We start from the raw sequence: 27,711 nt of genomic DNA on the forward strand, positions 1-27,711 counted from the left end.
AGCCTCTACATGCAACATCAGACAGCATTTCCTCACTTCACTTATGTCACAGAGGTGTTAAAAGGTAAATGAGAAAGTCACTCATGAATTGCTTTAAAAAAATCTTAAACCTATCATATATATGCTTCATTACTGCATTTTAACTATCTTACCTGGTACAAAAAAATCATTCTTTGTAAACCAGTTGTATTCTAAGTGGATTCCCAGACGAGCAGCCTTTACAGTAACCAGAAAAACTAAGTAGACAACTGAAACCGTACCTAGAAAAGACAAGAGCCACACAAACACCATGAAGCAGTAGAAAGTATTTGTGCTGCGTTTTATTCTTGCTCCACCCAACTAGTTACCAGTAGCCCAAACACTTAGAGTTGGTATTAATTCTTAAAAATACAGGCTAGGTCTAAATTTTCTTTTTCTTTATTTCTTTCATAGGTCAGAGAGAAAGAATAATGCACTTGCACCCAGTGCAAGTTTTCAGCATGTTTAATGTTCTCCAGACCCTCCACTTGTGACAGTGGAAGAAGTACCCTGTAATCCCTGGTGCTGGGCAGATAGGGAGGTCCCTAGGCAGTAACAGATCGGTTCCAGCTTCAGCTATCAGGATTTTAATCTAACATGAGATAGAGTCGGCCACAGTACTGCAGCTATTTCAGTCATTGACTTTTTGAACCAAATGGCCCAATGAGATATGAATGTTTACTGCAATTGTGAACTTTACACTGGCAGCTAGAAGCTGATAATGACATTTGATCGCTACTGATTTAAACATTGTCTTGATCATAACCTTGATCATAACACTGGATTTGCATTCCATCTCATTGGTTGAGGCATCCAGCGATACTCTGCACAACTAGGGGACTACAGATAAGATCACAGATGGATATAACTGCCTTGCTGTGTCTGCATGTGGCATGGAAAGCATACGATCTTGGCTCCTGCCATTTGAAAAAGGTAAGGGCAGAATAATACCTAAAAATTGAAGGAAACTGTGCAACAGTAATTAAGGCTACTGCAATGCAACCTCCCAGTCAATAATACTGCTAGTCACCAGAGAACAGGCTGTAAGTAAGTAAAGACAAAGAAACAGCATTTTTGCAGTTTAGAATACAGATTCAGATAAGACATAATTTCATTCTAGCAATATCTCCAAGGTTAAAAAATAAACTGAAGACATTACCATTTGATTATACAGAGCATAGTCTAGGAATTAGGAAGATAAAAGGTTCTGTACTTGAGGATCAGCTTAACAACTAAAATATTCTGTAGTTTCCTAATGATTTAGGTTTCTGTAGGTGTAAAGATAAGTAAAAGTGCTCTATTAAGATTCATTTCAGCATCTCAAAAATTGCCTTCCATTTTTTCTTGTCCTATAAACTTCAAGGTTTACAAAAATTAAGGCAACTTTGAACAGCTTCTGAATTACATAATAATCTACTGAAGTTATGAGAAATTTCATCTTTTAATATCCAGGTTCTCAAATTAAAAAAACAGTTGCCCATGATGATGTGCTTATTTTAAAAACAGATACAGTTATGGCTAGATCTCACTTGATAAAATATTTTCTTACCCCTAATGTTATATCTAGTCTATGTAAAAACCTTACTCTTTACACAGAAGCACTATCACTTACCCAAGTTCCCGTGTTGTATTTTCATTTAGTGGTTCCAGCAATAACAGATCCAAGTTCTAATTAAGTGTCACACTGGAACAGAGGACAAACTAGACCCTCAATTCCCTGTCCTCTACCTCATTTACAGTACATCTCCATCTTTTTCAACCCATTCTGTGATCCCCATCTCCATTTCCCGTTCTCTTCATCATGGGCTTCAATGCCATATAGTGGAACTTGTTTTACAGGATTGTCCAGGGAGCAAAGGAAAAAAAATTAACTCCCTATTAACTGTAAGACTCAAGTAAAGCACGGTAGAAAGCCTGTGGATGATTAACAAACCAACCAGCAAACCACTCTGAGGCACAATCAGCTGCCAGCAAACTACTGGAAGAGCAGCTGGAAAGCTGCCCAGTCAAAAAGGACCTGGGAGGTATTGGTTGACAGCCACCTGAACATGAGCCAGCAGTGTGCCCAGGTGGCCAAGAAGGCCAATGGCATCCTGGCTTGTATCAGAAATAGTGTGGCCAGCAGGAGTAGGGAAGTGATCGTGCCCCTGTACTTGGCACTGGTGAGGCCGCATCTCGAATACTGTGTTCAGGTTTGGGCCCCTCACTACAAGAGAGACATTGAGGTGCTGGAGCGTGTCCAGAGAAGGGCAAGGAAGCTGGTGAAGGGTCTGGAGCACAAGTCTGATGAGGAGTGGCTGAGGGAACTGGGGTTGTTTAGCCTGGAGAAAAGGAGGCTCAGGGGAGACCTCATCACTCTCTACAACTACCTGAAAGGAGGTTGTAGAGAGGTGGGTGTCAGTCTCTTCTCCCAAGTAACAAGTGACAGGACAAGAGGAAATGGCCTCAAGTTGCACCAGGGGAGGTTTAGATTGGATATTAGGAAAAATTTCTTCACTGGAAGGGTTGTTAAGCATTGGACCAGGCTGCCCAGGGAAGTGGCTGAGTCACCACCCCTGGAGGTATTTAAAAGATGTGTAGATGTGGTGCTTAGGGACATGGTTTCCTGGTCGACTTGGCAGGGCTAGGTTAACGGCTGGGACTCGATGATCTTAAAGGTCTTTTCCAACCTAAATGATTCTATGATTCTATTCTATGATTCTACTCATTGGAGTAGCTTTCACTGTTTTCTATACATTTTAGCAACAAGGAACCAATGCTTTAATAGTATTTGTTACCTACCTAGGACATTAAACTTTGCAAAGAAGGATGGAGACTTCAGATTTAGCAGGGGTAGAAGAATAGCAACCAGGTAAAATGGTACTGTTTGTGATTTGTCCCACCATTCCTCGAAGAGTTCAAAACCTGTATTGTTGCCAGAAGAGAACATCACACTCCTCTTCTGTGGTGGGTGACTGCTAGCAGCACTTGGACAAATGACTGGAAGAAAGTAAAAGAAAAATATCCCCAGATGAAAAGGGTTTTACTCGCACAGAATCTTCACAGCCAAGATCCAAAAATTTCTGCAGAGTGTTCTACCTATAGGGAATAGGACCACTCAAAAGCAATGTTTGACAACTCAGTTCCTACCTTCCATTTGTTTTTTTATCAGTTCAGTGCTAAGATTTCAATGCTAGGCACCTTGCACTCTAAGCTGACAAGTGCTACAGTTCTTTCAGCCAAGCACAACAAAGACACTAATTTGTCTGAAGCCTGAGCTGTGGCACAGGATCAGCCTTCAAGGCCACATACCTGTAACTAGGTGTGTTCAGTGTCTACATGCACCTGCTGGAATCAAGTCATACCAACACACCTCTGCATCTGGCTGTGTATTTAGCATTTGTAATCTGTCTCTGCACACTTCAGTAAGATCAAATGAACCAAGATGCAAGTGCACCTGTGTACAGAAGAGCCTGTATTACTGTACGTTGCTCTGGGAACACACAAACTAAGGATGACAAGAAAGCTACCATAACAATTGGCAGGTCGAAAACTCATGCACCAAACCAAAACACCATCATTTTGGTGCCGTGCCAGATGCAAGTACATCACTGCTAGACAACACAACAGAAGCAATTTAAGATATGCTGCCAAAAGGGAACGTCACACTCCTGTTACATGGTGGCTGATCAATGGCAGCACCTGAACAAGTGACTGGAACAAAACCAACCAAACAAGAAGACCCCTTGATAAAACCATGTTTATTTAATTTTTGTTAATATCAGCATTTCTAACACATGCCTACAAAGTTATGTGTTGAAATGTGAACCCGTCTTATTGTTCTTACAACATTTTATCTTAAATTTTGGCATCCCAAAATACTTGATAGCCTTCCTTCCACATTGGCTGCGTGCCTGTTCTGTTACAAAGGCAAAGGTGTAGAAAGTATTCTGTCAAATTTTGTGAGAGAACATTATGTTACTTTACTTCCAGTTTTCTCATTTGCTTTCTCTCCATGGCTTATAAGAGGATTGTTTCACAGACCGTGAAAAATGCTTTCGTTCTTACTGATCCCCTTGGTAGCCCTGAATGCCCTGCCAAAAGTCATCTGAGCATCTGGCAGCCCTTAATTTTGTGAAGCAGCTGCTTTAAATCTTGCAGTTGCTGGAAGATGCTGTGGAATATTGTTGTCTACTTTGTCTCCAAATTATACCCCCTACTGCATAAGAATGGGACAGAACAGCAGAAGCCAGAGAAAGCACAAGAGAAAGAGCACTGCAGTAGCTATTGATGCCTTGCTGGTAAGGATTGTAGGAGAAACATGATTCAATGATAGCTCAAATGCAAATCAACTGGTTTTCAGAATTATTTCTCAACTCCTTGCCTGACTCCAAACAGCTGCTCTCCAGAAACATGGCTGGAGCTAGTGTGACACACAGCTGTCCAGCTGGTACTGAAATTGTTCCCCATTCCCATAAGCACCCAGGATAGAGAAAATTTTCTGCTTCATAACAAAGAACTACATGTTCAGTTACTATATATAGGCAGGAAGATCAGAGGTTGACAATGCCTAGCTCCTGCCTTCATTCTACATTATTCTGCCTACTTAAGAACTCACAACAGACCTATTTTCCTATGTGACTGCAGTTTCTTCTCTTAGTTATGCAAATGTCAGATCCTCCACAGAATGCAAGCGGACACTCATGTAGCCTGACACTTGCTTCTTTTTGCGCTCAGCATCATTAAAGCTATTCTTACAGTATTTTTTTAAATACAAATGCTGCTGCAGAAGTGGTGAGGAGCAAAGATGCCCCAGCCAAGATTTTGAACAGTAAACAGATCTGATGTGCCTCAATTTTAGAGTGCAAAAGTTAAAATTCCTTAAGGCAATTCCTCATTGTGCAACTACTGTTAAGAGGTCTAACATTCATGGTTTTAAGGAGGATCTATCTGGGTATACACAAACTTGTAATTTGCTTTTTAATCCTTATCCCCACCCCCACCTTCTTTCTTTCTTTCTTTTTTTCCAATTATTAAGCTTTCCAAGTGTGTGGTTATTTGTGGAAGTACAAATCTCACATAGACAATTACATTTTTTTTTTTTTATAAAACAAGTAGTTAGAACTTTCAATATACACTTTATAACTGGAATGTGGTTAGGCATGGAAACATGATGATTTGCCTTTAAACCTCCTCCCCCTAAACCAGGAAACACAACACTAATAAGTGTTTCTTACCTTTGTTACTTCCATTAGTGCCAGGGACAATATCTGTTACATTAATGTCATGAACAAAATCTGAAAAGAAGAAAATCATCTTACTATCAATGTCCCAAACCTGCTATTAGGCTTTTATCTGTTGACTTAATAAAAATGAAGTAAGGAAATACTTTGGAAAATTACATCAGAGCCATGATACCACAGCTTGCACTCCCCCCAACCCCAAGTTGGTATTTAAACTTTCTAAGTATTTTAAAGTAGCCCCTCACTGTACTACTTTCTTCTCAGCAGTCCTGTCCATTTATGAAGTTCCCAAGCCTCCCCTCCCAGCTGCTCATTCCTCTTCCCCCAGCACACCTCCGCTTGTCCCAGCTCCTCTATCTGCAGTGTTGTTCAGTAAGTTGGTGAGGAGATGCATCTTAAAACCAGCCTCTTTGGGGACAGAAAAAAAGTGCACGCAACCATATCCTTAGTCCAGATGGTATTACACAGAAAAAGCCCCTACTCATTTTTCTAATCTTTTTTTCAGAAGAGGGTCTGTGGGATGCTTTTTCCATGTTGTATTTTAAAGAAGGGAATCTCTGGAAAAAGATTTAAGTCCCACTGTCTACTGTCATCTCTAGTAGTATTTTGTTTCCAAGTACACTCCTGTGCTACTTTACTGCTCTGCCACACCAGATATTTTCGAGTATCTGCAAATTCAACAGTATGAGAGTATTGGATAGCAGTTTCCTTTTATTTACATATATATACACAGAAAATGCCCATCAGCTTGGAAATTTAATTACTGTGTTGCTGGTTAAAATTTGCTTCTGCTGCATGTGGGAGTATTATGCATACAGAAAATCAACTGGGGCAGTAGGCCGCAGATTTTTTAAAGGCAATTAACAGCAGCTTGTTTCTCATAAAGAAAACAAAAAGTCTTGTGGGAAGAAAACTATTTTTTGTTTCTTCATTTTGATTTATGACACCCTGAAACACAACTGAGTTTCTCATACTTACTGATATCAGTTCACTGTATACAACAGTCAGAAGATTTAATTAAAATCATTCGTCACCTCCTCACTTCACCATTGTTTTGCGTTGCTATTTAAAAAAAAAGTACCTAGTGTGAAGCTATCAAGAACTGATAGCTCTTACAGAATTAGAGCACTTTAAAATTAGTTATAGACAGATAGCCAACTTATGTTTCCTTTGTATTTAAAAAGTGTTTTAGGACTAGCAATTGCATTTGTGGATTTATTTCTGTTTCATAAACCAAAAACAGAACAATAGCATGGGACACCATGTTAAAAAAAAAAAAAAAAAAAAAGACGAGATATCATACTTGGCTTACAGTTTTCGCATTCTTTGCATACTACTAATTTCTACACCATCCTCCCTTCGAAAATCAATTTGCTCCCACCTAAATTGTGTGTGCAGATTTTTTAAAAAGTCATCCAAATGTACTAGAATTAAATACAGTAACTTGCTTAGAATAACTTAGAAACGCATGGCTGGAAGATGCCATTGTGTCAAACCTACATCCTATTACCCCTTTTATAACTTAGTAATTAAGTAGCCACTATGAAAATTAGGACAAGAATCCAATGATTAAAGTTATCACAGAGCAAACAAGTAAGAACCCCTAACAGATATAGGGAAGTGATAAAATAACATGACCATCTCAGGGAAAAGCAGGACTTTTTTCCTAGAAAAGGAACTGTTTTGATCATTCTGAAGTTTGCTTATTAGAATTGAAGTTATTTGGTTTAGAATAATTTAGGATTAAAGTGCTAACCTTATTAAAAAAAAACAAAGCCTAAAATGAAATGGCCTTAACAACGTATGAATTAGGTCAGCTGTAAAATACACAAGTCATTAACCAATAAAGTAAAGTATGTCCTTCAGGGATGGTGGGAACTCTAATTAAACATTGTTTAAGAGGTATAAGTGTCTGTGCTGTTATTTTCCTCAGAGATTTGTTAATTACCTTCAAAACAGAAACTCCTGAATCTTAGTCGTGCTATTCAACGCTATGAGTCAGATTTTCAAAGCTCTCAATTCCATCATTTATTCCCACAACTCTACATACCTAATTGATTGTATCCACAAAAGCTTGTGTGTGTGTGCACATACAAGGGTGTAAACAACCAGTATGTTTTCCTTTGTAGCAATGCCAGTCTAAGAATCATTCTTCCACTATGCTACAGTTCATCATTCCCTCAGGGACGCTTGCAGAAACTTTCTATATGGCAGCACTCTAAGTGTGTTTGCTGAAATCTAGAATGAAACTAGATTTTTTTTTTGTTAACCTGGATCATTTCAACAGCCTAGCCTGTTATATGGCTGTTTAAATAGTTACACCCATGCAAACAAAGGGGGAGTGAATATACAAAGTGGAAACAAGCAACCAGGTTTGGGTTGTTTAAACTACACCAAGAAGCCTCATTACTGACATGCAAATCAGATAATTGGTACTTTTGTCTTTCATTAAAACCACACTTTAAGAGAGAGATTGAGAAATTGGCTTTGAAAACATACATGACTGTGCCCATAATTCCACACACAGTTACTTAGTCTCACTTGACTTTTCATGCAAAGTAACAGAAAAATCAAGATTAAGCAAAATGGACAATCCATTTTCAGTATAAAGCAAAGTCTTCATCCTTCCACAAGATAGCTGTAAAAGGTAACAAAAAATGTATTACTTACTGTATATAAACTTTCCTGTGTTGAACAGAAAGTTGGACATAAGCACCCAATAAACAACCATGGCTCCAACAAGCGATACCATAGAAAATAAGAGGCTTGACCATTGACCAAAGGATCCAAAGTAATACTTGCAAACATCTGGGAATTCCCAGTTTGAGGTATCTATTAAAGCTGAAGAAGATACAAAAACCAGAAACATATCTAAACAAAACGTTATATTAGAGTCAGTAGAACTCTTCATGACAGGATGTGTTCTTGTTTCAGAATATTCTGACACAAATTCACAGTGCTTCCAAGGGTTAAGAAGATTGCTGTGACCTTTGAAGTGTAACACTCATTAGGTGTTCGACTGAAGGAGCCTGAAGAAGTAGAAGCATTTATTGTGGCCATACTACTACTCTGAGTACTTCCAGAAGCACTGGAATAAGACATGGTGGCAAAAATGCAGCCATGCATTTGCAGCTAAAGCCTTTTGCAGGAGTTATGGCAAAGTAGGCCAGACCATGAACTAGTCCTCAACAGTGCCCTAAAATGAGCTGTCTCAAACTGGAGGTCTTAACTGCCTTTATTGAGCAAGTGAGGGGTTAGTTTATGCATAAAAGCACCAACTACAAGAGCTGCAAGATGAGTTTTGAACAATAAAAGTACATTCTAAGTAGAACCACTGTCAGTGAGGCAATTGTCCACAGATTACTTCCAACACAGAATATATACAAGTATTAGGGTAGTACAGGCATACAACACAAGTGGATGCAGCTACAGCCCATGCTGTTCCACTGCGGAACATGATCAGAAATACATGTAGAGAACTGGATAGTGCTTATGGAGAAGAAGGGAAGCCTCTAACTCCGTAAATCCCCAAATGCTTAGTAAGTGAACATCTGAAACCTTGCTTGCTAAGAGTTTGGGTTTCACTGTAATACTTAGGTCCCAAGGAACTGAAGGATAATGTAACAGGGGAAGACAGACATTTAGCTTACAGAGCTTAGATCCAGACTACAAAAGTAGGGAGACATTCAAATGAACAGCTTTTATTTGTAGGCCAGGTCTAACATACAGTAAAGATACAGACAAACTAAGAATCTATTAGATCTCTGTATGTCAAACTCAATGGAAATATTTGCATAACGAAGCTTTGTACTTCTTACGTATCATTTTCCGTGATTCCACAACCCTGTAGCAGCAATAGAGAGTCAAAATGCCCATCAGTAAGATGAGAATGATTCCAGAAGTAAAGCCTGCCTGTTAAGAGGGAGAAATACTGTTTACTTTATCAATAACACTACAGAAAAATGAAGAGCAAGCCATGTTGCTAAAAACATTTTCATATGCATACACTTTTCACAGTTTTACCTGTTTTATTCCCCATGGGATACTTAATATAGATGTACCCATCATTGTATTCCATATCATAAATCTAGGAAGAAAAGAAAAAAATCCAGTGAATAATTTAAGAAGCACTCTTACTTGATACTATCCTCTTAGCTACAATAGTTATCCATACAATATAGAACATTCAATAATAATGCATTTTCTGGCTAATAAATGGCAAGGTGCTTAACATACATTGTCACTATACTGGAGTTTTTACCATAGCCATCTGTGCAATTGTCAACTTTAAAAGCAGTTCCTAATGGACTGTACACGTAGATTTCATCAGGAGCTGGAAGTACATGATCAGGAGCAATCTAAAAAATGGGTAAAAACCAAGACTAATTAGTAACATTAAAGTAACTATTGTCCCAAATACAGCAAGCAGCAAGCCAACTGTTCTAAATCACAAAATCTTTCCATGAAAAGTGCATTTAAAAAAAAAAAAAAAAAAGTTGGACTACATTAATTTTCTCCCCTTGAAAAGAACAGCTGATAGTATTTTTATCTAGATAGCAGAAAAATAGATCTTTCTTCTGCAAAAGGTCTGTAACATACTATGCACAGATCATGCTAATTCAACCATTGCAGCTGACCACTGCTTAAATCTCCTTATAGATGGGAGAAATTAGTACACACATATGGGCAGCCTGGACCACTGTTACAAAATTCAAGCTGTTTGTATGTTTTCTTTGCATGGTGAAGGCATTGCACAAGAAGTCAATCACAGCTTGTGATAACACAAGACCTTGTTAAGGCACTCAGCTACTAGATATTTGCTTCAAAGCAAGCTGCAGAGCAATTCTCCCTCTACCTTTATTTGTGCGTCTTTTATAAACCTAGGCTGTGGAAGACCCAACATGCCAGAGACCACTCAGTTGATCTGGCCCTGTTTTTGCCTTACCAATGCCCTGTCTGCAGGAGACGCAAGTCTGCTATAGTAATGAATCCGCTTATTCATTGCTGAAGCTTCATCAGTGACTCTTTGCATGTCATCGTTCACACTGACTATGTTTGTTGGCTCCACATGAAATGGTCTAAAGGAGGGGAAAAAAAAAGAAAAAAAGGAAAACCTTAAAACCCTAGAACAGAAGAGCTAACATACAACTCAGAGAACAGCTTAGCATCACTCAGGTTGAGTGTGTCATTCACTGACATACAGCAAATGCAAAAATATCGCTGCCATGAGGGAAGCTGCCATCCATGAAAGAATCATATGTTTACACCATTCATATTAAAATGGCCTCTTGCCCAGATTCTGCGGGACAACCTAACATCAAAATTCAGACCTAATACCCAGTCTACTAGTTCTCAACTATGAGTCACACCAGAACTACATGTTAAATAAGTTTGGCCAAGCTTATTAGTGCTTATAACCAGTGTTGCTAGAACTAGTGATGAGGAACAGAGGCAGAAATAGCATGAGAATGCAGAAGCAGAAAGAAGACAGAGAAAAAGAGAGGAATGAGCAGTGGTAATGAGGACCATCTATGAAAAGGCTAGGAACTACTAATCTAGCCAAAAACATTGTATGAAATTGTGTTTAATGGGAAAGGAACCAAGCTCAAATAAGTCCATGTGCTCATACTATTTTTAAGCCAATGCAACCATGAATGGAATTTCTCACAGAACATGGAACAACAGATGTCCATTTGCAGTTCTGAACTACTTCACAACTTCCCTTCAGATTTAAATCAGGTAATCACGGATAACAGGACTGTCAGCAACAGAAGTCCTATATCTCTCATACAGAGATGTAGAGAACACAGGTGGCCTCCCTTCCCTCTTCCTCAGCCGAGTTAGACTCCAGGCATGGTCACAGCCACTAAAGGAGAAAGCAACCACACCACACACCCCTTGTTTTCTCTGCACACACGTAGGTACTGAGCAGAGTGAAAGCTGCTCCTAAAGTTACAACACAACATAAATCTAGCTTCATGCAAGGGGCACTACCAGAGATATGCAACCTAATCAAGATATTGCAGAGATTTTTTTTTAAATCAAGTGTAATTTACTTCCATCTAGGCATACTATACTATTGCCTAAATGAGACATTCACTCCTAGCACTGACAGGCTAATTTCTCAAACAAGAGAGGGGATACTGGTGACCTGTAAGCCTTGATACAGGGTTTTGGGTTTTTTTTTTCCCCTCTCACCAGTACTTTTAATTCCTAAAGCAATCTCAACAGCTTTCTGATCTTCTTCTTCCAGGCTGATGTTTAAATCACTCAGAAGCAAGGACCACTCTAAAACCAGAACTTACAAAAGTACAGATCACAACAACTTTCAGGCTACCAAGAGCAGAAATTTGGTCAGCAATAAATCCATGCCATTTTTCCTGTAATATGAGCAAAGTTTATTTGAATTGACTGTTTTTCAATACCCACTTCTGGCTCAGACTACAAAGGAACGTGGTCAACCCCTCCTTCCCCAGCTCTCAATACAATGACAAACGTCCCATTCTCTTTCCCAGTGAATCATTAAGCATTTGCACCATGGCACCACCTTTTATCTGGAAGGAAGAAAAGGAATACAGCTCTGAAGCTGGTTGTTACATCTTTGGAAGAGATTAAGGTAGGTCCTTAGTCCTGTGTGCTTAAGGGGACACAGCAGGTAAAAGTATTTATGGGACTAATAAAAACTAACTGACAAAAGTGGAAAACAGAGAAAAATAATTTCCTTCTCCACAAATTGATTCTTTCCTTCACCTTAGACATCATTAATTCTTACATCTTCCTTCATCATGGAAAAAATGGCTTAGATTTGCTAAGCTGTTTCCCACTTACTGAAATGAAAGCAAACACACTTTCAATTTTTAAAACATTCTCAATTGACTCCTTTTTTTCCATGTCTTTGACATGAAGGGGGAAATCCCCATTTCATGTGTGGACTTCTGTGGTGTTCTTAGTAAGAGAGATACTGCGATTAAACAGGAATAAAATTTTAAGCAATAGCTTTATTACTGAACTCAGAGACACACAGGGCTAACTAATTCCATAGGTATGTAATGTACAAAAATACTCATGGACAGTCAGCTCTAAAGGACTTCACTTGTTTTACCTTAAAATTTATTGGGCTGATCTAATCATTGGACACTGCTAAGAAGTATTTCATTAGAAGATCTGTAAAATAAAGACTGTAGTTATGAAAACAGGAAATGTAATATGTTTAAATGCCTCCCCATCCCCAGTCAGCTCTCTGTCGTTTTCTTTTTGGATCACTGACACACATTATATTTAGAACACAAAAAGTACGTGCTTTGCTAATTATACGGCAGCTGCATAGTGTGAAGAGCTTCATGAGGACTACCTCTTTCCCCATCTCCATTTAATATTATTAGTAAATCCCCATAATCTTCCATTGCTACTGTGGAAAAATTACACTGAGACAAAATCTACATTTTGTTTCAAAGCGAGCAGATCTGTGGCAAAGATTTCCTTCAAAATGGTGTTCAACAACTGCTGACATGGATGTCAAAGAAAATTATTCCAGACTGGAAGACAATGGGAGATTATTTTTTGAAGCAATTCAAGTTAAAGCCATGGATGATTTTAAAATTAAAATAACAGAAAACATGAATTTAACATCCTATTTTATAGGGAAAGCAGTGTTGTTAGTCAATGACCAAACAAATATCAAGAAAAATTTCACGTGTAGCAAAAACATATCTGTCTGAAGGTAAGAAATTCTTTAGAGAATATTTCATTTTCTTCAGTATTATGAACAGAGTCTGGATTGAACAAGCAATTTATGGTCCAGCACAGAACAGCAGGGTATGATCCAGAATCTAATCTATGGGTGAGGAAAAAAAAAATTAAACAACCCCAAAGAAATTCTATATATCTGTTGCTTCTGCTTCCTGCCTGGAGGAGTGCACATGTTTAATGCTGCCAGTTTTTGGGCTACTTCCCCTCTTGATCCCTTCTGGTGCACATCTGTTGTGAATGAAAATGATATAAAGCAGCAATTAATTTTCTTTTTCTCAGGGTACCACTGCACCTCTAGTCTTACTGAGGAAGTGACTATGCTAAAATAGACTGTCCACCCGTCAGTTTTATGGTTGTTAGAGATCTCTCTGAAAACACCAGTCTGACCTGGAAGCTATGCTGGGATGCAACCTTTTTCTCTGATCTCCACTAGGAGAGGGTAGCACTCGGTCCAGGATCAAGATCACTTCCCAACCCCCAGCTACACCCAGATCAAAGACTAGCTGTAGGGCATACTCAGACAGAAGTCTGAGAAGCTCTCAAAGACTCAAAGAAGTTCTCAAAGACTGAGATTTTCAAAGCCCAAAGCAGGTAGGATATAATCTGTGATGTATTTTGGAAAACTCTCTTTAGGGACCTTAAGTCTAGCAGACAAGCGCTCTGTACATGCAAGCAGCAGCAGCTGCAACAGATACCTAGAAAACTTTCCAATTCATACAGGCAATGATATTATATCTCTCATGTGGCAAAATGGTTATGAAAAGGATGTGGACAATGTGATCTGGGGGAAGGGGAGAGGTTACGTGACTAAAGGGTGTGACTACTAATGCAAAACAGTGCAGACAATTTCCATGCATTGAGATAGACTATGGTGTCCAATGAATTTATTATACCCATACTAAAAAACACAATTGCAATTTATATTTCAATACCTAGCCTGAAAAAACAATGCTCTTTTTACCAGGACAAACACACCAGTAAAACGCAGCTGTTTTCCACAGCAGAACGTGTATGGACAAGATGCAGGATCTCATGCAGGAGGTCCATGCCTCCCATACACTACACCTTGCACACGTACTTCAGAAACAATTCCCAGAAAACCTGCAGCTACACTCATCTGCTACTTATTTCTCACTCACACAAAGGGACAGTTAATAAGAGTTCTAGTGCTCGTCCAGGAAAAGAGAGAAGAGGGCTTCTGTCCAAACTTCCTCACATTATGAACTTGGGTAGCAATTTTTGCAAGCAAAGAAAACAAAAAGAGATGCTCATGATTGAAGTTGTTTCAAATATTGTGCTAGGCAAAGTTCAAGTGTTGGATTTGGAGGGCTAGGGGGAACAGCACAATAGGAAAATTTGTTTGGCAAACTACATACAATCTTGCAACTGCTAGCATTCATAAGGGTGCTACATCTTTTTTCTGGATATTTTCAGCAATGTACTACATCTTGCAGAGCAATGAAGCAGTAGGGCGAATACCTATCTCAATAAGTTTTAAACTAAATAATACTGTTTTCTGAGTACCTTTGCTGAAATATTCTTAAACAGCAAGTAACTAGTTCTGGATATCTGATCAAAAGTAGTGTTCTGAGTATTGAGCTGTTACAATATAATACAATTTTTTGTATCAGTGTATGTTTTGGCTCTACATGATGGTATTAATGACTTCACATTAGACCAACTTTTCATATTTAAATAAATATGAAAAAAAACCCCTCTTTACAGAATGCTAAACAATTTCTTTCCTCTCCTCCAAAAAGACCATGAGGAGCCACTTTAGCTTATTGCACATATTTCTTTGACACCTCACATCAATCAGTTACTGTTCAGGGATGTGATAGGACTATTATACAGAAAAAAAGCTAGTAAATTCCTATGGCTTTATTGTTTTCCTGAGTCACCAAATTATTATAGGAATGCTGTATATGGCACAGGAGAAACTACGGAGTATAATTTCCATGATAGTGAATAAATTTAAGTAAGGAGAAAAAGTAATAATAAGACTATACTCATAGGTTGCTATTTCTTAATCGGGAACTGCCTATCTGGATAGGAACATTACGGATGTCAGTGCACTTCTCTTAAGGAAACCTATTCCAAAGAATTCCACGACTGACTTGATTTTTACTTTCTAAGCTGTCTGAATTTACATAAACATTGTAAACAGTATGCTTACAGTTTATCCTATAAGATCTTTATTCTCTTGGCAATACATTTTATTTAAACTTTTTCCACATTCATATCACTACTGTCATCATAATGATTACAGCATGATCACACAAGTATCTTAAAATGCTGGATGCAGAACCAAAATAACCTTTCAGAGCACAATACTGTTGCCTCTGTTGCTCACAGGATACACATTTTAACAGATAAAGACTTGCAAGCCTTACCACACCACATTTCAAGCACTGCTCCCTCTTCTGTGTCAAAGGCAAAGCTATTCTACTCTTCTCTTACAAAGAAGTATGAAAGTTCTTAATTAAGAAGGTTCTAATTCTTCCCAGTTAGGAAGTAGGAATATTCGGAATTAGTAAAAATGTTAGCAACACAGAAAAATGAAAAGCAGGCAATGGAGTAAAAAGACAACATGGGTGTGGAGGGGTAAAAGCATGATGAATGCAGAAACAGTAGTTTTGCACAGGTTAGTCCCGACCATCGTCTACCTTTTTCTAAGTTAAAAGAACTTTGAAAACAAAGGAGAACCAACCACTTTTGCATTAAAAAGGCTTCTCTGAATGCCAATCTACAGACACTGTTTAACTTAAAACTGTTTAATTTCACCTACTGATCTCTCCTACATTGTGTGAGAACACTACGGGACTTCAAAAAGAATAGGAAAAGGAAGAAGGCTTGATCTCCCTTTAGCAGGGGGCACTGTCAAGTTTTTTCATATGCAAAACAACTAACACAAAACATCATTTGTTTCTTTGAAGGTTCAAGTATTCCCGAAGACAACTGCAGTATCTGTTGACAAGCAACAGATTTAAAGAGCAGTCAGAAGAAAAAAAGAAGCTCCCTCTCTTGCATGCCATAATCATCAATAAGCTATGGCAGCAATGACATTCTGGTTTTTAAAGGTACCTACAAAATGGGCAAAACACACCTAATACGGAGTGAATAATTCCGGTCATTGTGAAGAACAATAACATCCTCTTTAGGAGGATTAAAGGTGGCTTTATATTTTCCCCAAATTAGCAAAAAAATACTAGACAAAATAATTTACAACTCTAAAAAACAATTAACTTATTGTTCTTATGTAAACACTGAAAAGCATACCTTTCAAAAATCCCAAATCCTCCAAGCTGTTAAGAAAACCAAATAACTATGTAAATGCCATCAAATCTCAAACAACCCAAACAAAAGAGCAGAACAGCACTAAGAAAGACAAACAGTGATGATAAGCAAAACACTTCAAGAGCTATCTCAATCAAAGCAAAATGACCACCCACCAACATCTGATCAGGTTTCTGAATAGTGCGTTAAAAAAAGGAGCAAACTGAGCAGAGCAAAGCACGTACTATTGCACTTGCACTGTTTGATACTTTTATGCAAGATAAACCTCTCTCCCTGGAGCTGCTACTCCCTAAAGCTCTAATGAAGAAGCCCTTCAAACACCCACTGCTCTGACCACGCCTGAGGTAGACCCTGATGGCCTGTTCCTCCTCATTCCTTCTTCTAAAGATGGCACCGCGTTTTCTAATATGCAGAGACGGAGTTCAGCCTTGTTTGGTCCCACTACAATTCCCACGCTTTCCTGATATCTCAGGGCTCATGCCCTTCATCTTTGTGCCTCTGCATGCTTGGAAGGCAAAAGACTAGGTTGTAGAAAATGGGAGAAAGAACTCAAGGGAGGAGCAATAAAGACAAAGAGGATGGATCTGCAAAGCTGGAGGCTGTGGAGGTGGGAACACAATCCAAGTACACGCTTCCGCTTTTGGGGAGGGAACCAAATGCTACATGCTATGACCTTTTATGAAGCTGAGTCTACAAACTTAAGAAATCACAAGAAAAAAAACCACACAATGAGGAAGCTATACCTAACGTCACTTTCAAAAAGTGGATCTTGGCATTTCGATATATCACAAAGGTGTAAAACTTCTCTCGTTACTCCTGCATCACCACACCACCTGAAGCCCATGGCTCGTCAAACACAACACATAGACTTCCCCCAACACAAGGAGCTCCCAAAAGCCATATAAATTAGCAGTCTTCTTATGCCAGGAGGGCCTCAGACACTCCTCAGAAAGAACATAAAGCAAGAATTCATTTAGCACATTTCCTTTTCCCACCTGAAAGTACTCTACTGTTTCCTAATCTTTATATATACAATTCTGTATGCTCCTACACCTGTGCTCTGTTTGTTCCCCCAGGCTCACTCAGACCCTTATCCTCCTTCCTTTGCTCGCAGAGAAAAAACAGATTGTTTAGCCCCTGGCTGACATGTGAGCAGGCTCTCACAGCTTTCCAAAGTTGCAGGTTGGGACAGCAGCAAAACACTATCATTAAGAACTCTTTTTTTGCTGAAGTGGGCCCCAACAAGAAGATATTGTATACAACAGTGCCATCTTCAGTTCCTTCAGGAAAACTGCTCTACTGAAATACGATGCTGGATGCAAATGGCAAAAAAGTCATGAACCGAGTCCAAGAGGTAGCACAGTCCCATTCCTTTGTCTAAAAAAGCAGAATTGCCGCCTCCAGCTAGCATTAGAAGGTTAGTTCCCACTCCAATCTCGGTTTTGGTTCCAGGACCAGCTCACAGAAATCTTAACTGCAACAGCAGAGGAAGTCTCCCACTCTGATTCTTTCGGGGAACAGAGCTGTTAAACTCCTAAGAAAACATGCAAAACAACCACTTAGCTAGATATGCATTGTTTTCACAGGCATGGCAAAAAGGCTGGGCTGCCAAATTTTTCATATTTGCTCAATCTCAAAAAATACTACAGCTTTTTTCTCAAAGGCAGTAAAGGTTGCTTAATTCCCTCGGTAATAGCAAATGATGCATTTTTCCGGCATCACCTGCAGAGAGCATACAGAGCCATTTACACATACCGACAGCCATTTATCTACACCATCTGGCAAGCTTTCTTACCTAGTCTCAACATTTCAGTTTGTTGTGCTAAATAAAAACCATCATGCTTCAGTATACACACGCTATTCAGTGTTTGAAGAGCACTGTAAAAGCCACATGCCAAGTTCTTATCGGAGCACTCTCGCTGAAGTGATGTCAATAGAAAAGTCTTACCCTTATAAACAAAACACAATATGAACATCTGTTCACCTGGTGCTTGGAAATAATATCATATAGAGACAAAGTAGGAACAGTTTGTACTCAGATCCTGGTTTCCAAATGTTAAGTCTTCTGTCTTTGTAGGATCCTGCTGCAATGCTAAAAGCAAAGATTAAACAACTCATTGCTATGTAATCATTCTGTAGGTTCAGTCTTCCTCATACCTTTTGCACTTAAAATCTTCTGGATTGAACTGTATATTCATGATGCCATAATTGCTTTCATCGCCTCCCACAGGAACCAAGAGAGGTTTGGTATCCTCTTCCATATTTGGTGAATGTGCCTCCTTCTAGATTCTGTCAGCTATTCTGACCTAAAAAAAAAAGGAAACGAGACAACTCCAATTTAGTAAAACTGTGTCCCTGCTACGAATTTAGCACTGGCAGAGTCCCACAGCTTCAGAAGCTCCTGGGGTGAAAATCACCAGAAAATCCCTTCAACTTGCCACTTGAGAATTCTCATTCCATAATGCAAACAGCACAGTGCAAGTACAGTGCGGACAGTATTTTTTACAACACATTATCCATTTAAGTAAAGTGCTCAATGTACAATTGTGCTCTGAACCTCTTTTAGCCCCGCAACAGGCAATATAAATTAAAGGAATATGATGGATGCTGTTGCTTATACAGGCACTGAAACAGGTTTGTAAAAAGTGGGGCTCGGAATCTGAATTTCCTTTGAGCTACCACAGCTAAGAATCAAGTCTACCATGTGCAAATTAACGTTAAGTATATTCGTATGTAGGTCTTATCTTCCTGCTTTCAAAGTACGGGACTCCTTTTCTTACTGCATCCACTGTAAGACCAGTGTGATTTTTAAAGGAGCTGTATTTCCAATTCGTAACAGTACAGCTGAGAGCAATTTATCACAGTTACTAGAGACTATTGTTTCACTAAATTACTTCAAACTTTGCAGCAGACACATATGCAGTTTTCCAGTGTATTTCCCAGAATAAAGATCGGATTATTGCAGTGTACTGTGTCCAGGCTCTTTGAATTAAAGGCAATGAATGGCTTAATAATGCATTAATAATAATATATTACACACAGTGAGAGCACTCCTGGCCAAACAATGGGGAGCAGATCGCTTTTAAGCTAATGGAATTCTACTTAGTCTGAATTACAGTCCTCACATGGGACTTGCTGCGGTCTCGTGTGGAGCTGAACAAACGTAATGGCTTTAACAGCTCTCATCCCTGCTACCTCCTGAAGAATTCCTCAGCCAGGACTCCTTCTTCAAACAAAAATGGTAGAATTATCTGCTCTTTCAGGGGGCTGTTTCCTGATGCTTTAGAACATTAGACAGGAAAGACAGATGAGAACCGGAGCTGGCACAAGATAAGGAAAGATGGCACTGGATGTTTGAAACCTGGGGTGGCGATGCAGGAAGGTAAGATAGAAAGAACAAGGTGTGTATCATCCTTCTGTGTCCTCATGGAAATACACTGTAAAGGCCCAATCCCAGAAATTACATCAACCTAAGTTAAGCACTGACATGGCTCTATCCCTTCCTAGCTGCATGTCACCAGTTCTCTTGCATTATTAGCTCATCCTGGTAATGCCTCCAGCAGAAAAACCCCAAAGAATCTGAAGGAGAGGATGAAAAAGGAAGGAAAGTCAGCAGTTTTCAACCACATCAACTCTCTGGGGTTCAAACAATTGCTAAAGGAGGAGTGGGAGAACACTGAAGGAGGTGGGGGGGGACGACTGCAGAAGCACTAAGACTGGCTCAACCTGTTGAGGAAGTGCATTTTAGAGGACAAGCACCCACCTCCCTCTTTGCCTCCCTGCCCCCAGTGTGCTGAGCACAGGTAATGGCTCTCTGCTCTCAAGGGGAGGGGACCACTGGAGGCTCCAGTTCATGGAAATACTACTGAAAGCACTAGTCCTGCCCTTGACAGTTCAAGGGCATTTGTGTGATCCCACACTAAACTGGACTGGGAAGATTGATCAAGATGAAAATTAACTGTTTTTTCCCTTGCTTTAAATCCAAATCAGTGTTGAGCTTGGAGCTTGTTGTCTGGCTGCACATGCTTGCGTGCTTGTGCAAAGGAGGGGATAAATAGTGCATGGGTGAAGCCATTTCACCTGGCAGTGGTGCCAGTTTCCTCCTAGTATCAGCATCCATGATGAGATTTGAATAAAGTTACTAAGTTTAAAGGCATGATCTTCTCTTGTTCATTTCAGCTCTTTGAGAGGACATAATAAGCGATCAGTGATAATAATCCAGGCAATCTTAAGAGTCTTATTTGCACTCCCTGATAGCATCCTCTTTCTCTTGCACTTCATTTTTGCTGTCACACTCTCCTCTTTCCAAAGCCTTTCCAAGATGGGGCTTCTCTTACCTACCTTAACCTGCTGCTTCCTCTATTTGGCCACTCTAGCCCTTCTATAAGCCATCAGTTCAGATTCTTTACCCTAAAGTCCTTCCCTTCCACATCATTGCTGCTGGTTCTTTGGCCTCAACTGAACGTCTTACTTGCTCTCATCCTTCTCAGCTCCTCTAGTGATGCTCAGCTTTTGAATTCCTGCTCCTCATTTCCTCTCTATTTTCTATCTCTCCTCTACACTGTCAAAACTGCTTTCCAAACTTGCCTTTACTAAGCACTGTTTACAAAGAGATTTCTTAGTTCACAGCAATATTTTTATTACCTTTCATGTGGCACTCTGTTCCTTTCCAAACCATGTTAATAGCTCCCCTCTTGTTAATTTCTTTCCTATTGATTTCCCTTATTTTTCTATAGCTCTAGGTCACCTTCCTCCCTACTGATTCCACAGTACATTCCATTCCTTTTACACCCTGTACCCTCCCACTGTTAAATTCACCCCAGTGCACATCAGCTTCCTCCAGCAGCCAAATACTTCTGAAACAAAACTACAGGCCCCATAGATTTCAGACACTGCTACAGATATCCACCTACTCCTCTGCCATTCCCATTGCAAAACACTTCTTGCATCCCTCTGACCACACCTGAAGGCAGCAGTTTTCCTGGGCTTTTATTTTTTTCTTTTAATTGTCACCTCTAGAGTCTACAGCCTCTTTCTTTCTAAGACCTCACCAGTGGTCCCAGGTAGAAGACTGGTAATGTATTATCTTCTTTTATTCCATTCTTTTCTCTTTTTCACCTTAACATCCTGTATGGTTTTTCTGAATAGATACACCTAGGTCTTAAAAACAGATCCCTTGTTCTGCATTTTGCAACACTCTGAGTTTAAATGACACTTTGGATTTAGCCATAAAAATGCAGATGAAAATTTAAATTCCTAATGGGTGAACTGAAATTAGAAATAAATTCAAACCCCAAATACTCAGAAGTGTTTTTAGCCAGAATTTTCCAGAAGACTGCTGTACTGAAATCCCTTCCTTCCACAGGACCTGGTTTATGGTGCAGATTAAGCAGACCTTAAATGCTAATTTAAGATACTACTTTGAACACATCCCTTCCTTAAAACCTGTTGTAAATAATGTATTTGTACTTTACAATTCAATCTGACAAATACAGACAACATTGATCACCAGTTTGATTTTCTCCGCACCATGGCTATAAATAAAGAACCCAGAACATTTTATAGTATTCCATGAAGAAATACAATCCTTCCAAAACATAGCATACGCTAAGTGTGGCTTGAAAGCACAATTTGGGGCTTACGGAGTTGTTGCTTACCGACTCTTTAGGGTCTACTTAAAAGCTGGATTGGTGAAGATAGTTTATTTTTTAAGTGCTTATTGTTGAGAACAGACAGGTGAAGCTTATGACCAGCAAACCGATTACTTTACAAATAGATGCAGCTATCATATATGTAAAGGCTGCAGCTGGAGCCAGTACAGCTTAAAAGAAAATTGTAAGCAAAAGATCAAAATGAAGAAGAATGAACCTGATTAACCTCTCCTTTATCTAATTTCTACCCCTTTTGGCTAGACTGCATTCTCAATAAACATTTTTAATACATTGGATGGAGCCAGTTGTGCTAGCTGAACATACTGCCTGACATTTTCCATTACAATAACCTCTTCTCAACTGCTTACTCTCCTAGTGCCTTAGTTATCTAAAAAATTTTTTATACTGGGTATCTGATATATGTTCACCTCATTCTAAAGGTTTCTTTTAAAAACCTGTGATATTATATGCAGTATTCTCTGTATGGTCTTAAAAGCCTATAATCAGGACTGGCATGTCAAACACAAAGAATTAATGTAAAAAGCATTAATGTAAAAACCAAAGTTGCTTGACGAATCTCATTCTGTTTGCATATTTTATGATACATCATGGTTACAGTTTCCATAAGCCCACTGTTGCATTCAGAGAATTACTATGGATCTCTGGGAATTAACATATGGCTGCTTGGAAATGGAGAAGGCTGTTTTAAGGATACCCGACTCCTCTGTTGTCAAACTGGATTTTCCTGCCAGTGGGAAAGAGGTTTCTGCTAGCTGTAGTCTACCTGGATTGGTGATACAGATTCATGGTACTTTGTCTTCAGCAGTGCTATGAATTAAAGGCATCGCTCTTCCCCACTGCTCATTCTCAAAGTCTTTCCTCCCACTATTTGTGGTGGCACAGCTATTTGTCTTCTTTCTTGTCTTGGTGGAATGAACAGGACTGGGAAATAGACCTGCCTAAAAAAATAAATCTAAAGAGGAAGATAATTGTTTTGGGTCTGCTTTGGGGTTGTCTGGGCTGTAGTTCTGCAGAACCAGCAGTTTCACTGTCCAGTTGAAGAGACACGGGTATGGTTTTTGGAACAAAGAAGGCAATACTGCTAGAAGCATAACTAAAACCATGGCCTGAGGTACCACCTACTTCTGACAGTATGCTCCCCGTTTTTCTCCTTCTGCTTAGAACCTACTTCATGTAATGCTGCAAAAGAAAAGAGCATTTGTGCTGTGCACCGCTGAATGATGTTAAATATTTTGAAAACAAGCAAGTAACTCTCAAACTGAGCATTCAAAATTAGTGGATTTTTTTCCTATGCTTTATTCCCTATCCTTAGAATAAGGATAATGCTAATACTTGCCTTAGCTCATAGATGTGTTGTGAAGAGAAATTAACTTTTACGTAAAACTTAGCTGTCATTCGTACTAAGCACTGCAAAAAACGTCCAAGAGGAACAGTTACAGTTTGCTGAGCAGCAAATAAAGCAGATCAGTCTCATGCAAAAGTGAACTGAACTCTATCACTTTGCTGCTCTAACAAAACGTTTCATATTCTGAGAACTGTCCAGCTTGAGAAAAATAATGATCTGATAACTAAGTATTTCTAATCAATACCATAACTCATACATACCAAGACAACCAAGATTGCCCAGGCAACTCTAGTTTTCATTAAACTTAACTAAATTTAATATTCCAACCTTTGAATATTTCAACTTTGCAACTTCTGTCTCTTTAAACACAGGTTTGTGTGTTTACTTATCTGCGCACAGATACTAGGTTCACTTTGTAACATATTGGGTAATGAATGAGAAATAGGGATTTTCTCCTCAATGTATTGCACCCTATGTTCTCTCCTAAAAATCCTTCTTGTCTCTCCAGGTCCTCTGCTCTTTGCTTGTCACCATTCTACTCTTCTGCAGGTTCTCTTCTTTCACCTGCAGGGACCTGCTTTCTGTCCTCTGCCACAAACATCATGTCCCTCCTCTCTTAACTTCTACTAGTGACAACAGAGATGAAGATCAGAGAGAGTGCTAACTGCATTCTTCCACAACAAAAATCTTATGGATAAGCCAGGAACAAAGGAAAAAATTTTATGTTTTCTCCTGCAGCATACTGCGTTGCTGCTGAGCGGTAAAGGCTGTAAGAATGTTTTCTCTCCACCCATATCACTTTTCCTTTCCAACTCAGCTTTGGTGAGGAAAGTGTTTGCTTTTGCTTGTGAAACTCCTAACCTATCATGTAACAGCTACCTGCTACTTAGTCCTCCAAGCATTTGACTCCTGGAGGAGATACTCTGGCTTTGCTACCCCCCCCCATGAAAGTCAGCTTTAAGTGCTGTTGAAAAAGCCTCCCTAAATTTTCATGGCTGTATCTAGCATAGTTATTAAGATAAGAAGGTAGATCTTCCACAACAGCCATGATAAAGGAAATATATTCTTGACATACCTTTCTAGTACCAAAAACTCCAAAAATTTGAAGCAATGTTGACACTAGTGTCTTTTAAGAACTGTTGTACATTGCCTTAAAGCACACTCAGTTGTCCTCCTTTCACTTACAAAGGAATGGCTACAACTAGAAGGAAAATTTGAACTACTCTTTCCAATATAAAAAATCTGTCCAAACTTTTAGCATGCTAAAATAAGTTTGGGATTCTCTTCTGGGCAAGGGCTTAAAACAGCAATTATTTTTTTCCAATCACATGTTACCAACACAGTCCTAATCATCATTAATATCTGATCACCTTCATGTTCGAACACCATTAATGTCAAGGTATCTTTCAACGGTCAAAAGTCTGCATAGACTTTGAATCCTGTTGTCCCTTTTCTTTTCAGGATATAATGTCACTGGTTGCCTGTGGTGAAGCTGTCTTAGTATGCCCTCTTGCCCTATTTAGAATTCTCCTACAAACATCTGAAGCACTACATCAGCAGGGCAGCAAAAGGGAACAAGTGGATGAGAATTTAATAATCCAGGCTTTCTGCTGCTGGTCATAAACTCTGCAGCAATACCTAGGGGTACACAAGATAATTTTCCCAGTCCCACTCCGGGCTACACTCCACATGACTTTCAGATGGTAATCTGAACAGGGCTAAACCTTCATTAGTCCTCACTGGCTTGCCCCTGTGGGTTTCTCCTTTCACTGCCTTCAGGTTCTCTCTCTCTCTCCTGGTTACCAAGTCTGAAAATCTTCAAGGAAGTGAAGACAAGGACCCAGCAGATTTAGAAACCTCATTCTAGCCTGGTGGCTGTGCCGTGGCCTGACCTTCTTTGTACTGGATGACAAATGCATATTAGTTTGCTTGCACTGTGAATCTAACAATGGTAGTTTATAGCTCGGGTACAGATGTGTGTGTCAATGCTTTAAGATGAGACACCCATCTTAACAGATCATTCAGAGTTACAGCCCAGGCCAAGTAAGAGGGTTACCAAACAGGTTTACCCCACAGCAGGAACAAAACTGTGTTCATTTAGTCAGTCATCCTAGTCATCCCATGAGCACAGGCTGCGCTTAGGTGTTTTGTAGGACTGCTGTTTATCAGAGAACCCTCCATAGAGGGCAGAGGGAGGAAGGTAGAGAGGGGCACTAGCACCACAGCCTCTACCATGCCATCATGGCTACCAGTGCAGTTGGACATGATGCTGGAAAAACAGCAGCTGGAGCTCTCAGAGCTGTTTATGCTCCACGTTACTAAAGCTGAAGTTGCTGCACAGACGTTAGCAGTGGTTCTGTAACAATTTCCCAGCACAGGAGACCCAGTGGACCAGCCATCAGAGACCAAGCCAGAACTCTTAATTTGGAAGTCACGCACCTTAAAATAAACGATCACAGAACTTAGTCACCTACAACTTGTTACTTTTCAACCTGTTTAATTACACTGCAGTCTTAAATTATTTTGGTAGGAATTTTGCCACCAAAAGCTATTCTTGTGCTTACGTGCAACAGCAGTTTTCTTTGAGATTTCTAGTGGTTCTTAAAAGGATAGCTTCCAGTCAATTAGATTACACAAATAAAACTGTGACAATTTAAACTGTGGACACATTTTGTTTCATTTCTTATTTAAAGTCACTACTCCTACAACCCCACCTCAAACTCATGGTTTAAATGCAAGAATCCACTAATGAAAGTATTTAGTTCAAATAAGGAAAATTATTTTTAAAAGTGCTAGTTGGTGTGACCTGGTCTTCTCTTAAATTCTGAGCAGATGAATGGATGAATAAAGCTCAAGATATAAATCTCAAGTAAACTGCAGGCTGTGCACATGTAAATTGTGAGAAATAACCAGGGTCTACACTGAAAGACAAGGACTTCAAAGCAGGACAGAAGAATTCCTCGATTCCTCTTTTGGGACAGTGAGTTCTCCATCAGAAGGGACTGAAGAATGCTATGCTGGTCCTAAGAGTTAGTAGCATACTTTCAGAGCTCCTTAAAACTGGGACAGCTTGCCACCAGTTAGCTTGTACATACTCTCCTACAACTGTATTGGCTGAAGATGATTAAAACTGTATAAGCAATGTAAGTTAATAACTTTTTGGGGAAAAAAACCCCTTGAATATACAAGCTGCACCATTGTTGAGCTTCTGTGTACCTCAGACTGAACCAATGGGTATGTGGTCACTGCCAGATGATAAATTTAAGTAGAATTAAGAAGAAATGGAACATTGATTTGACTTATCTTTGACAGATAAAGCATCTATTATTTGTCTATAGATTTTTTTTGTGGAGACTGTAAAGAAATAGATATAACAACGTAAAGGTATCACCTTAGGAATTAACTTAAATATTTAACATTTTAAAGTTACTGGGTCCCCGGGCCCGTTAAAACCTACGTAAGCTTTTCCCTGACTTATGAATCGCCCGAAAAGCTTTCATGTCGTTTCTGTATATCAGACGACGTCTTGTTCGTTTTCCCACGTAACACTCGAACCAGACACGGTGTCACCGGTCAGTTTCTGCGGCCCGAGCTGCTCCTGCCCTGGCCTCCTCCTCCCCGCAGATCCAGCGCCCTCGGCAGCAGGCAGGGCGCCTCGGAGCCCGCCGGCGCGGCAGAGCGGAGCGGCCCGCCCCGAAGGCAGGCAGCGCCTCGGTTCGGGCGGCCCGCCGCCCCCCTCAGGGGGCTGAGCAAGCCGGGCTGCAGGCGGCGCTCCGGCCAGAGCGGGTGAGGCAGCGACACCCGCCGCACCACGGTCGTGGAGCCTCCCCGCCCCGAGGGCCCCGCAGCGCGCCCCCGCTGAGCCGTCCTTCCCGCCCCGCGCTCTGGCCGGGCCTGAGGGCGCTGCCAGCTGGCGCCACACAAACAGACGCGACTGCTCTACCTGCGGCGGCGGCACGGCACCGCCTCACTCCGCTCCGGCAGCCCCGCGCTTCCGCGGCGGCAACAGGAAGCACCCCGAGCCGGGGCCGGGGCCGGGGCGGTGGCAGGAGGCTCTCGGCGGCCCCCAGCGGCGGGCGTGGCGGGCCGCGTAGTTCCCGCGGGCGGCTCGGCTGGGGAGGCCGCCCGGGCCCTGCCGAGGGCAGGACTGCGCTTCCCAGGGAGCCGTGCGCGGCGCGAGGCCGGCGGGGCGGGAAGGGGCGGGGCCGCGCGCCTCCCTGCAGGCAGGACTTGCCGCGCCCGCGCGCTTCCCGCTCTTCGCCTGCGCGCGGCGGCATCGCCTGCGCTCGATCTGGAGCGGGGGGCGGGGGGGAGGCCCCGACGGGGTTAGTAGCCGTGGTAAACCAAACCCGAAATGGTCGCTGTAGCTCTGAGGAGCCCGGTGATTCGGTTTGGGGCAGGCGGTGCC

The 27,711-nt window shown here is 40.5% G+C and overlaps 1 protein-coding gene across 2 annotated transcripts in view; it reads right to left on the bottom strand.

Annotated features, from left to right (window-relative positions):
- The window catches only part of SLC38A9 (solute carrier family 38 member 9), a 49,600-nt gene extending 22,129 nt beyond the window's left edge, over nt 1–27,471 (bottom strand). The window contains exons 1-10 of one of the 2 annotated variants that reach the window (XM_075527353.1): nt 27,247–27,471; nt 18,444–18,592; nt 10,186–10,318; nt 9,477–9,598; nt 9,264–9,327; nt 9,059–9,152; nt 7,911–8,081; nt 5,235–5,294; nt 2,800–2,997; nt 153–260 (exon numbers count right to left, since the gene is read on the bottom strand). In XM_075527353.1, coding sequence (XP_075383468.1) covers nt 153–260; nt 2,800–2,997; nt 5,235–5,294; nt 7,911–8,081; nt 9,059–9,152; nt 9,264–9,327; nt 9,477–9,598; nt 10,186–10,318; nt 18,444–18,547 — 1,054 coding nt within the window. In that variant the 5' untranslated portion in view covers nt 18,548–18,592; nt 27,247–27,471. Of the gene's footprint in view, nt 1–152; nt 261–2,799; nt 2,998–5,234; nt 5,295–7,910; nt 8,082–9,058; nt 9,153–9,263; nt 9,328–9,476; nt 9,599–10,185; nt 10,319–18,443; nt 18,593–27,246 lie in introns of those variants that run through there. The other variant, XM_075527356.1, reaches the window with a different exon arrangement.
- Nucleotides 27,472–27,711: the final 240 nt, after the last annotated feature.

Source organism: Mycteria americana, chromosome Z, assembly GCF_035582795.1.
Source record: "Mycteria americana isolate JAX WOST 10 ecotype Jacksonville Zoo and Gardens chromosome Z, USCA_MyAme_1.0, whole genome shotgun sequence".
Classification (NCBI taxonomy): domain Eukaryota; kingdom Metazoa; phylum Chordata; class Aves; order Ciconiiformes; family Ciconiidae; genus Mycteria; species Mycteria americana.